Below are 13,176 nucleotides of genomic sequence, written 5' to 3' on the forward strand. Positions count from 1 at the left end.
TGGACTGGCTTGTGCGGGTGGCACATAAAAGACACCATTTCGAGCGTGGCCGTTTTCGTGCGGGTGACACGTAAAAGCACCCACTACACTCTCTGAGTGGTTGGCGTTAGGAAGGGCATCCAGCTGTAGAAACTCTGCCGAATCAGACTGGAGCCTGGTGTTGCCATCCGGTTTCACCAGTCCTCAGTCAAATCGTCCAACCCATGCTAGCATGGAAAGCGGACGTTAAACAATGATGATGATGATGATGATGATGATGATTCTAGAAAGATGATAAAGTGGATCTTGGCAGGATTTGAACTCAAAATGTAGGAGTCAGAACAAATACTGCATTTTGTTTGATGCTAATGATTCTATCTACTGCCCTTATTTGGAAGAAAACAACAAAAGTAGATATTATTTATTTCTAATTGATAACATTTTACAACTTTTACAACTTTTACAAAGCAGGTGTTGATCCTACACAGAAACTAACAGATGCATACAAAAGTCTTTTTAGGTAAATTGAAAGTTAACTAATATCAAATTTTGTGCCAAAATTTGAAATCAATATATCATAGTATAGTTACCTTAGAATCCGTTATAGAACAATCCATAGCTGTATTGTAATCAGTAAAAGAAAGGTTGCTTGTCGTCATAATTGGTGGGTCATCCAAACGTTGAGTGATTTGATCTTCTTTCTCATATTCACTTTTGAAAAACTGTAACTGCAAGAAGAACTAAGAAACACAAAAAAGAAAGCACAATATTATATAAACAGATACTTGGAAACATTTCTGGTATAGAGTCGAAATGAAAACCTAGTTATTTTCTCAAATAAATTCATGAACAGAGAGTATATTAAAATTCTTTTTGGCTGCATTAGAAAGATATACTAGGATCAGTATGTGTGTTGTTTTAAGGCAGTTTATGTTGCTTTGGCATACAGTGAAAATAAAGATGCTGAATAAAAAATTTACATTAAAGAAAAAAAAGAATTTTTTTTGTCTACAAGTAAATCCATAAGGCTGTTCAGGAAAATGCCTAAAAACAAAAAAAAAAAAATGCTTTTTAGAAACTGTGATAGAAGGGAGATGACTGTATATGTATAGGTGCTTGATGGGATTGGAAGAGGTTTGTTGCATAAAAATATACCATGAGTTGGCAGTAGTCAAATGTAAAGTGTAGACAATCTTTTATCTTTTACTTGTTTCAGTCATTTGATTGTGGCCATGCTGGGGTACTACTGCCTTGAAGGGTTTTAGTCACATGAATCAACCCCAATACCTTTTTTCTTTAAAGCCTGGTACTTATTCTATCAGTCTCTTTGCTAAACCACTAAGTTACAGGGTTGTAAACACAACACTGGTTGTCAAGTAGTGGTGGGGACAAACAGAGACATAAAGACACACATACATAATAATACACACACATACACATATGCATACATATATATATATATATGTGTATATATATATATATATATATATATATATATATATATATATATATATATATATATATATATAGATAGATAGATATGACTGGCTTCTTTCAGTTTCCATCTACCAAATCCATTCACAAGGTTTTGGTGAGCCCGAGGCTATAGTAGAAGACACTTGCCCAAGGTGTTTTCAGTCAGTGGGACTGAACCCAGAACCATGTAGTTGAGAAACAAGCTTCTTACCACACAGCCATGCTGGCGCCTATAATCTGACAAAGACTTTGCATAAAGGAAATTTCAGAAAATTGGGTTTCGTTGATGAAATAACAAAGGACACACTAAATTAAGAGAGACTACTGCATAAATCCAAACCAATGACAGTTTATTCACCACACCCAGTATATATACAGGCTGAACTGGAAACTAAACTAAACTAAAATAAAAGTTACTGGTTGGAATCGATTCAGGTTCTATGTACACAACTAAGAATAAAAGACATGATTAATCAGACATTCAAACTGATTGAAATGTAATGTAGATAAAATATTATAAGTATAAACTTTTAAGATGAGATTAATTGTCTGACATATTGTAAACTTGTGCTATGTGTTACACAAACATAATTTTTTCTTCAAGTTAGTATGTATACAAGGGAACCTAATGTTAAATTATTTTTGTGAAATACAAAAGATATACTTACAACTAACTCACTCCATTGCTGAAGAACTTCCACAATATAAGAAGCAGTATTAAGAATTGAACAATATTGCTGACCAAGAACATTTTGTGCTTCTTGCTTCATCACTTGAACAAGACGTGTTCGAAAATCTTCAAGAAGCTCTTGTTGGAGAGCAAGGAATCTCAGTTTATGCTGTGGTTGTGGTAAATGCTTATAGCGGTCTGGTGACAGAGAAAAATAATGTTTAACCATTTGTAGGGAGGCAGTTAACACAAAATTTTATCACATAATACAAACTGTTTATTTACTTAATAAAGTAACAAAAAATAAAACCTATATATGGTATGTAGTTGGCATAGGTGGTATGGCATCAGACAAAATACTATGAGATGTTTAAATATGCCTCTTTGCATTTTGAGTTCAAATTCTTCCCTAGTTCACTGCCATTTAATCTCTCAAAGCGAATAAAATAAATACTAGACAATGAGGTCAATGTAGTCAATTACAATCTAGAAAATGATGTTCCACTATTGCCTCAGTTCAATGACTGAAAGCAGTAAAAGAATAATAATTTGTATAAAATTATCATCTCTTATGGAAAGAAAGGCTTACATTAGAGGTTCGGGAAAGAGTGTGGTTGTTGCCAGTGCCACCTGACTGGCTCCTGTGCTGGTAGCATGTAAAGAGCACCATTCAAGTGTGGTTGATGCCAGTACCACCTGACTGGCCCTCGTGCTGGTGGCAGGTAAAAAGCACCTACTACACTCTCGGAATGGTTGGCGTTAGAAAGGGCATCCAGCTGTAGAAACTTTGCCAGATCAGATTAGAGCCTGGTACAACCTTCTGGCTTGCCAGTCTTCAGTCAACCGTCCAACCCATGCCAGCATGGAAAGTGGACGTTAAACAACGATGATGATGACATACACGATGGCCTTCTTTATGTTTGTCTACTAAATCCATTCACATGGCTTTCCCATGGTGCTGTGCATTGGGACTGAACCCAAGATGACATGGTTAGGAAGCAAGCTTCTTATCCACAAATAATATGCTATAAAACTATTTCTTACCTGTAATTGTTTGCATTAATGTCATAAAACTCTCTCCACATTCTGGTACCTTCAATTCGTCAACATCAGCAATATCCCTGTATTGTGAGAGCCATGCTGATGATGACGACATCATGGCATCAACCTTTTCCATCGCATCTATTAATGGGAAGAAGATTATAACGAATTACTTTAATTGCTTATTCCAGGTTTGCAAATAAAATCAATAAAAATACCTAAGTTAATAAAATCAATAAAAATATATTCTTTTATTCTTTTACTTGTTTCAGTCATTTGACTGTGACCATGCTGGAGCACCACCTTAAAGGGTTTTAGTTGAAGAAATCAAACCCAGGACTTATTCTTTGTAAGCTTTGTACTTATTCTATCTGTCTCTTTTGCCACATCGCTAAGTTACAGGGACATAAGCACACCAACATCAGTTGCCAAGTGATGGTGGGGGCACAAACACAGACACACATAAATATATATGACAAGCTTCTTTCAGTTTCCCTCTACCAAATCCACTCACAAAGTTTTAGTTGGCCTGAAGCTATTGTAGAAGACACTTGCCCAAGGTTCCACATAGTGGGACTGAACCTGGAGCCATGTGGCTGGGAATCAAGCTTCTTATCACACAGCCACGCCTATAAATTAATACTGTAGTAAATATACAATCATCATCCTCATCATCACTTAGCATCTGTTTTCCATGCTGGCATGAGTTAGACAGTTTGACTGGAGCTGGTATGCTGGAGAGCTGCACTAGGCTCCAATCTGTTTTGGCTTGGTTACTATGGCTTGATGCCCTTCCTAATGCCAACCACTCCACAGAGGGTACTGGGTGCCTTTTACGTGTCACTGGCATTGGCCATGACTACAATTTCATTTAGCTTGATGTGTCTTCTCAAGCACAGCAAATTGCCAAAAGATTTGAAGAGAAATATGAATTTGACATTAGTGGTGGAAATTGGTGAACAACATCAATAAATATTATCTTTTACCTTTTACTTATTCCAGTTTTCAGAATATGACCATGCTGAGGCATCATCTTCAAGGATTTAGTTGAATAAATCAACCCCAGCACATATTTTAAACCTAGTACTTATCCTATTGCCTTCTTTTTGCTGAACTGCTAAGTTACAGGGATGTAAACAAACCAATACCAGTTGTCAAGCAGTGGCAGGGGACACACACACACATATATATGTGCTAAGCTTCTTTTAGTTTCCATCTTTCAAATCCACTCACAAGGCTTTGATTGGGACACCACATTGAAGAGTTTTTAGTTGAACAAATTGACCCCAATATTTTTTTTTTAAGCTTGATCTATCAGTGTCTTTTGCTGAACTGCTAAGTTACAGGGACAGAAACAAACCAACACTGGTTATCAAGCAAGAGTGGGGGACAAACAGACACACTCATACATATGACAGGCTTGTTTTAGTTTCTGTCAACCAAATCCATTCACAAGGCTTTGGTAGGCTCAATGCTATAGTAGAAAATACTTGCCCAAGGAGTCTTGCATGGAACTAAACCTGGAATCATGTGGTTGGGAAGCAAGCTTCTTACCACACAGTTATGCCTGTGCCTATATGATGAATGTGTTTCTTTGCTAAAAGCAAATTATTAATATCTCTAGGTAGACTAATAATGTAGTCAAATTCCAGGACTAACTTGGAATTTGACCACATTGGTCACAGGCATTTCAACTATGCTCACCCCTTTCCTAGGAACAGTACACCTAGAATCATATTATCCATTATTTCCTTTTCTGAAGTAGTAAGGTGTGATGTAGCTGCTATTTCTAACAAGTCAAACAACACAACCCTCTTTAGCTTGTCAGTTTTCTAATACAATGACAATGTCTTATCTTTTATCTTTTACTTGTTTCAATCAATAGCCTGCAGTCATGCTGGGGCACTGCCTTGAAGGGTCACAGACAAATGAATTGCTTAGTACTTATTCTATCAGTCTCTTAAACTGAACTGCTAAGTTACAAGGATGTAATCAAAGCCTAGTACTTATTCTATCAGTCTCTTAGCAAAACTGCTAGGTTACAGGGATGTAATCAAACCAACACTTGTCAAGCAGTAGTGGGTGACAGACACTAACAGAGACACACATACATATATATGACAGGCTTCTTTCAGTTTCCATCTACCAAATTCACTCACAAAGCTTTGGTCAAACCAGGGCCATAGTAGAAGACACTTGCTCAAGATGCTTGTTATTCAGTAGGACTGAACCCAGAACCATGTGGCTGGGAAGTAAACTTCTTACCACACAGCTACAACTGTACCTATCTCATCAAATCCTCACTATTTCTGGTTGTTGTTGTTTACCGCCCAGGTCAGACTTGAGATTGAGTTGACATCTAATCAAAGACATTCTCATCTCTGTTTTCAAACATAAGACATCTTGGACTACATTATGCAATGTGCCCTTCTTTTTTAAGACAAATGGGTATAATTTGAGGAAAGCTGATTGCTGATATTAACAGAATGAATAACACAGAGAGGATCCTTTGTAGACTCAAAATTTCAAGTAAAATGATAATTATAAAATTATCATTGTTGCTGTGCTCCACAGCAGAAGTGCTAAGACTGCATGCCCTAGTGAAGTGGACTGGCCTACAAGAGTCCTGTGCCAGTGCTATGTAAAAGTGCATTTGCTGGTGCCACATTAAAAGCACTCAACACACACAGTAAAATGGTTGGTATTAGGAAGGGCATCTAGTCATAGAAACCAGGCTAAATCAGACTGGAACCTGGTGCAGCTCCCCAGCTTGCCAGCTCTGGTCAAACCATCCAACCCATGCCAGCACAGAAAACGTATGTTAAAGGATGACGATGATGTAGCTGTTGTTTAGCCTTAGATCAAACTTGTTCAAAGAGAATCCATGATCATTGGCATTTCACTATGTCCATCCTATCTTTCTTTCTAGGATAATAGATATAGACACCATTATCCAGTATGTTCTTTCTTCCTCAAAACAGCAAGCATAGGTGTTTCTGTATGGTTCAGAAGCTGACTTCCTAATTATGTGGCCTCAGGTTCAGTCCCACTGTACAGCACTCTACCACTATATCCATGAGCCAACCAAAGCCTTGTGATTGGATCCAGTAGATGGAAACTGAGAAGAGCCTGTTGTGTGTGTGTGCATGCGTATATGTGTGTACTTCTTTTAAATGTAGGAGGTTAATGAACATTTCACATAAAAATTTGAGAAATTTTGAAGAACAGGAAACTTACAGCGCTTTTCAACAACCAACCATCTTTCAAATACTTCTTCTTGGGACAAGACATGCATTGCTCCCGGTTGGTTTGGCGGGTAAGCATAATTAGTCTGCAATTCTCTATCAAAGAGGAGAGCTTCATCAATGAGATGTGTGAAGAGGTGCTCATCATACATTACTAAAGGTAAATCAGTAGTCATCTTCTCTAGCACCAATTCAACCAAACCTCGCATTAATTCCACCTACAAAATAAGAATTGATATTAATATTGGTTTCAAATTTTGGCACTAGGCCAGTAATTTCGGGGGTGTGAGTAAGTTGATTCCATCAACCCCAGTGTTCAACTGGTACTTATTTTATCGACCCTTGAAAGGGATGAAAGGCAAAGTCGACCTTGGTGGAATTTGAACTCAGAATGTAGGGACAGATGAAATGCCGGTAAGCATTTTGCTCGGTGTGTTAACAATTCTGCCAGCTCACCACCTTGCAGATTAAAACTGATATCAAATAGTATCTGTTAATTAAATTACTATTTTGAATTATTGCATTAAAATTTCACAGAATTCTTGAGAATGGCTGAAGTAGATAATTCTTTGTGTAAAAACAAAATTTAATTGTTTAACATTTGAATATCAGTATTGTAGACATTAACTGACAGTTAGGTCTTTTAAATTTTAAAGAAGGATATATTTTTCTATAAATTTCATGTAAGAATAAGTATTGCATGGATGCAAAACAAAAAACTGTTTTTTCCAGAAAATGTAGTTTTCAATTATTGACATTTATAAAACTAATTTTCAGTGAATTTTTTTTTATATATTATTTTGATTAGCAGTAAAATAAAAATTTTATTGCTGGCTATAAAGGTTGCTTCTTTTTCTCATAAGAATTGGGGAATACATGAAAATTAGTTTTTCATCTTTTAGGAGAGTTAAGAAATAATATACATACTCGAGCAACTAAGTTTGATTCCTCATCTAAAAGTGGTTGGATTGTCTGTTCTAAGAAATCACAGTGATCCCGTATCCATGCTAACACCTGAGTGAAGTACCATTCTGGCTAGAAATGCAAAGTCAAAAAAAATAAAGAATCATAAAAAATATTTTTTCTCTTTTTAACAGGTTTATAAGTCTCTTATTTAGGAACTGAAACCCTTAATCAAATACAATTTAACAAAATTTCATAACTAATTAAAAATGTGAGCAGTCAATACAATATACAAGAAGACACTCAGAGGTTAAAAAAAAAAAATGATTGAATTAAAATAAATTCTCATTGCTAATAGTTTTGATAACTGTCAAGAAACTTTTAAAAAGATAACAACTGTTTTATTTGAAAAATAACTGGATATCTTTCTTGATTAATTTTCAAAACAACAAAGCAAACCTGCTAAAATTTCCAAATTAAAAAAAAATTTACATCTTATTTTCTTATACATAAGTTGTTGTCTAGATGTGATGTTATGTAGCCTAGTGGTTAAAGAATCTGGCTTGTGGTCATAAGGTAATGGGTTCAACTCATGGACTGAGTGGTATTCCAGTTTGTCCAGATGTACTGAGTACCAACCATTTACTAACACAGTCCTATATCCTTCAAGTGGAGGCGCAATGGCCCAGTGGTTAGGACAGCAGACTCGCGGTCATAGAATCGCGGTTTCGATTCCCAGTCCGGGCGTTGTGAGTGTTTATTGAGTGAAAACACCTAAAGCTCCACGAGGCTCCGGCAGGGGAGGTGGCGAACCCTGCTGTACTCTTTCACCACAACTTTCTCTCACTCTTACTTCCTGTTTCTGTTGTGCCTGTAATTCAAAGGGTCAGCCTTGTCACACTGTGTCACGCTGAATATCTCCGAGAACTACGTTAACGGTACACGTGCTTGTGGAGTGCTCAGCCACTTGCACGTTAATTTCACGAGCAGGCTGTTCCATTGATCGGATCAACTGGAACTCTCGACGTGAGCGACGGAGTGCCAGCAACCTATAGCCTTCTACCTGCCATATCCCAGATGTTCTGCTGGAATGAGGGTGAGAGAGCTCAGAAGTGTCCATGTCTGCTCTCAACTTCATAAGCACCTAAAACAATTAGTGCTTTTCATCCCTTTCAAGGGTCAATAGAATAAGTACCAGTCAAATACTGGGGTCGATGTAATCAATTTACCCCGCACTTCTGAAATTAATGAAAGCATGGTACATGCCACCAAGTTACATTTGCTCATGAGTGATGACTAGTTGTAACCTATCTTGTTGTTCAGCTTTAGGTTAGCCCTGACTGGGCAGATCAATGATCAAAGGCACATTCCCACAGTCACCTTCCCATTTTTTAAGGTGGTAGGATTTGGGGCAAGCGAAAGCGTGATGGCACCTGTGCCCAGCGTCACCTTCCTGGCACTTGTGCCCAACGTCACCTTCCTGGCACGTGTAAAGACATTCGAGCGAGATTGTTGCCAGTGCCGCTGGACTGGCTCCTGTGCAGGTGGCATGTAAAATACACCATTTTGAGCGTGGCCGTTGCCAGTACTGTGTGACTGGCCTTCGTACCGGTGGCACGTAAAAGCACCCACTACACTCTCGGAGTGGTTAAAGTTAGGAAGGGCATCTAGCTGTAGAAACTCTGCCAAATCAGATTGGAGCCTGGTGTAGCCATCTGGTTCACCAGTCCTCAGTCAAATCGTCCAACCCATGCTAGCATGGAAAGCGAATGTTAAACGATGATAATGATGATGATGATCAATGACAAACTTGTATATTTGCATAAATGAATAACTAGAGCAATTATTTACCAGTATATTACATTCTTGGTGCCAAAACTTTCTATAGTTAGCAAATATTGCTATCTTTTGAAATAAATGCAATTTAGCATAGAAAAGATAGAAAAACCTCTTAATGGACACATTTCACAAATGATATTCCATGAAATTAAATGCACCTAGGAAAACTTTAATAAACTTATTTAATTGGGTATCAACTGAATTGATTGTTATTCAAGCAAGCATCCCAAACATAAGTATGAAATACATGTTAAAAAATATAATAACCTTGTCCAAACTATTGGTTTGTCTGTTACCATAAAAATGGTACTTGAACCTCTTCTTCAATGGTTTCAGCATAAGCTGAAGCGGTAACACCTGGGGTGCTATATGAAGTCTACCAAGAGCAGGGTTCAACAGAGAACGTCGTCTTTGAAGAGATGAACTGGGTGAAAAAAAATGAAGTCAAGGAAAAAATAAAAAGCAGAAAGAATAATCCTTAAAGCATTTTGGCTCTAAGCAGTCATTTTATATCTGACCCACTTGTCTATGAGATCATAAATTGGTAGACAAAGTGAATTAATAGGTGAATGAATATACCTAAACATGGTACATGCATATGTGTATGTATAGTGAATGAATTTGGTGTCTAGATAACTCCGCAATATGCCCCAAAGATCTGGTGTGGTCAAGACACTTATTTCCAGGTGTGTCCTTCCTGATACTAATCCTTATCTGCTTTCAAGTAAGGAGTCACTTACTGCGTACAGCTTTGAAAGCACAAACTGTCCTATATGATTTGAAAGCAGGAGAAACCAAGTACAACATCAACTGTCATGATTTTTCACAAGCAACTGCAGATGTAAACAAACCCACATACATGTATGTACACACACACATATACAAACAAGGCTTTTTTCAATTTCTGTCTAACAAATCTGACAAGGCTTTTGTCAGCCTGAGGTTATGGCATAAAGCAATTACCCAGAATGCTGCAGAGTAGGAATGAACCCAAAACCATGTGGTTAGGAACTGAACTTCTTAGACAGGTATCAATACAGTTTTTATTTACCAATTCTACTCCCAAGGCATTGGTTAGTTGAGGGCTATAATAGAAGACACTTACCTAAGATACCATGGCTGTGCCTAACACAAACCATTGCCTAAAGAATCTATACAATTGTTTTTCTTTTTCCCCAAGTCATTAACTGATTATAAAGCAGAAAACAGGAAGTTGTGATAATTTAAATGAACAATATGAGGTTTGCAACAAAGGATACGGCAAATTTACATGCAGCAACTTTTTGAAAAGAGATGCCATTTCATTCCTCTGTTCACTCTGATTCACCACAGGAGTCTTGGAAAGAGTCACTGTAACAAATGGCCATTTAATGGCTTTCAACAAATCTTCAAACTCACTGCAAATATAAACAATATCATAAACAATATAAAAAAATATCAAAAAAAATATAAACAATATCATGTTATATTATGTATTATATCATCATCATCATTTAAGGTCATTTTTCCATGCTGGTGTGGGTTGGACAGTTTGGTAGGGGCTAGCAAGCCAGAAAACTGCACCATGCTTCCCTGTCTGTTTTGGCATGGTTTCTATGATGGCTGGATGCTTTTACTAAAGCCAATATATTATATATTTATATATATGTAAAATATAAAGTGAGGATGCAAGGCCTAGAGGCTAGGGTGCTGCACTCATGATCACAAAATTGTGGTTCAATTCCTGGACAGGGTGGTACATTGTGTTCTTCAGCAAAACACTTAATTTCATGCAACTCTGCAATCACTTCGACATCTGATGTGCAGCACACTGTGCACTTGTACAGACAATTTTAATTTGAAAAAGGGAGTGAGCTAATGTGTAGCACAAACATTTGATCACTATAAGCAAATCATCTGTGCAGGTTGTCCTGCAAGAAACTGCAGAACCCTCATCTGTCATCTACGACAGGAGAGTTCACAATCATCATCATCATTGTTTAACGTCCGCTCTCAATGCTGGCATGGGTTGGATAGTTTAACACAAAGCTGCCTGGACTTCAACTGTCTGTTGTGGCATGGTTTCTACGGCTGGATGCCCTTCCTAATGCCAACCACTTAGCAGAGTGTGTTGGGTGCTTTTTACGTGTCACCATCATGAGTGCGTTTACATATCACTAACATGGGAGCGTTAATGCAGCACCAGCACAAGGTGCCTTTCAAGTGGCACCAGCACCTGGAAGGACAAGCCTTTATGTGTAGAAGACAGTGATTTTACTTAGCTTGATGTGTCTTATCAAGTACAGCAAATCGCAACATCTCCTGGTCCCTTGTCATTTCCTTAGTGAGGCTCAAATATCATATATAACAGTATTATTTTTTCATCTTTTACTTGTTTCAGTCACTGGACTGCTACCATGTTGGGACACCATCTTAAAGGGCTGTTGTAGAACAAATCAATGCCAGTAATTACTTTATTGGCCTTTTTGCCAAAGTGATATTTAATGGGAACACAAACAAACCATCACCAGTTATCAAGTAGCAAGGGAACAAATATAGACACAAAGACAAACACACAGTGGGCTTGTAGACAGTTTTTGTATATGAAATTCACTCAAAAGGCATTGGCTTGGGCTGTAGAAGACACTTGCCTAAGGTACTGCACAATGAGACTGAAAATGAGACCATGTGGTTGCAAAACAAGCTTCTTACATATGCAGCCATGCCTGTGCCTATTATGTACTATATTATGTAACCATAATCACTGTCATAATAGTTTCAAATTTTGGTACAGGGGTCGTATGGACCTTGGTTGAGAATCCCTGAGCTAGAGTTTGTAATGTGGACTGAACTGATGTTTGTTGGATAGCATAATGATTTGTGCTAAGTGACTGGCAAGGTGGGGTAGTGGTGTTAGCTGTAGAAGGGAAGAAGGATCAATAGTAGTGGGGCTGTTTCAGTTGGAGTGGGAGGCGGGGGTGTTTTGGATTCTGAGATATCACTGCAGGCAAAGTTTATAGGTATTGGTTTAAACAGACTGTTATTTGATGTGTCCTTCCTTTTTTAATACAGCAGAATGGATCTTGAAGATTTAGCTGCTACTTCTAGCTTGTTGAACAACTACACTGAGGATACCTCAACTTGAGATTTTTAGTTGTGGGATGTGATGGTATGGGGTTGGTGCGAGTTTCATTGGTTGTTAGTTGCTGGAGAGGCTAGAGCAGGGATTCCCAACATGGGGCTTACATCCCACTGGTGGAGCATGGGAAAACTGTGGTGGTGCATAGTACCACAGATGCCAGACACAAGGTTCTCATTAAAGTGATTCGCATTTTCTCTTCTTAGTCAATCATCATCATCGTTTAACGTCTGCTTTCCATGCTAGCATGAGTTGAATGATTTGACTGAGGACTGGCAAGCCAGAAGGCTGCACCAGGCTCCAATCTGATCTGGCAGAGTTTCTACAGCTGGATACCCTTCCTAATGCCAACCACTCCGAGAGTGTAGTGGGTGCTTTTACGTGCCACCAGCATGAGGGCTAGTCACACGGTACTGGCAGCAGCCACGCTCAAAAAGGTGTTTTTTATGTGCCACCTGCACGGGAGCCAGTCCAGTGGCACTGGCAACGACCTCGCTCGAATGATTTTATAATGTACTTTATTTGTACGCTGTACTTAATAAAAGAGTTACTGGTAGATTCTTTTGTATTAGATAACTGGGATAAAATATTAAAAATAAAAATGTTTTATTCCAACCGCTAGTGGGGCATACATTTTTCTGGAAAGTTATAGTGGGGCTTGTGGGAAAATAGGTTAGGAAACACATGGCTAGAGTTTGTAATGTGGGCTGGACAGATGTCCGTGGGGCAGTATAGCAGTTTGTGAGAAATGACAAGCAAGGTCGGGTAGTGGTGTTGGCTGTAGCAGAAAGGAAGAAGGCTTAACAGATGTGGGGCTGTTTCAGTTGGAGTGGGAGGGGTGGTGGGGTTTGGACACTGTGATATCACTGTGGACAAAGTTGACAGATATTGGTTTAAATAGGAAA

At 38.2% G+C, this 13,176-nt stretch overlaps 1 protein-coding gene across 1 annotated transcript in view; it reads right to left on the reverse strand.

The window, feature by feature from the left end:
• Window positions 1-13,176, reverse strand: part of LOC106867402 (RAD50-interacting protein 1) — a 43,130-nt gene that overhangs the window by 13,199 nt on the left and 16,755 nt on the right. Inside the window, exons 4-10 of the mRNA XM_014912264.2 lie at window positions 10,413-10,550; window positions 9,421-9,577; window positions 7,339-7,446; window positions 6,404-6,629; window positions 3,170-3,307; window positions 2,124-2,323; window positions 570-719 (exon numbers count right to left, since the gene is read on the reverse strand). Coding sequence (XP_014767750.1) covers window positions 570-719; window positions 2,124-2,323; window positions 3,170-3,307; window positions 6,404-6,629; window positions 7,339-7,446; window positions 9,421-9,577; window positions 10,413-10,550 — 1,117 coding nt within the window. The remainder of the gene's footprint in view (window positions 1-569; window positions 720-2,123; window positions 2,324-3,169; window positions 3,308-6,403; window positions 6,630-7,338; window positions 7,447-9,420; window positions 9,578-10,412; window positions 10,551-13,176) is intronic.

This window comes from Octopus bimaculoides, chromosome 2 (genome assembly GCF_001194135.2).
Source record: "Octopus bimaculoides isolate UCB-OBI-ISO-001 chromosome 2, ASM119413v2, whole genome shotgun sequence".
Taxonomy (NCBI): domain Eukaryota; kingdom Metazoa; phylum Mollusca; class Cephalopoda; order Octopoda; family Octopodidae; genus Octopus; species Octopus bimaculoides.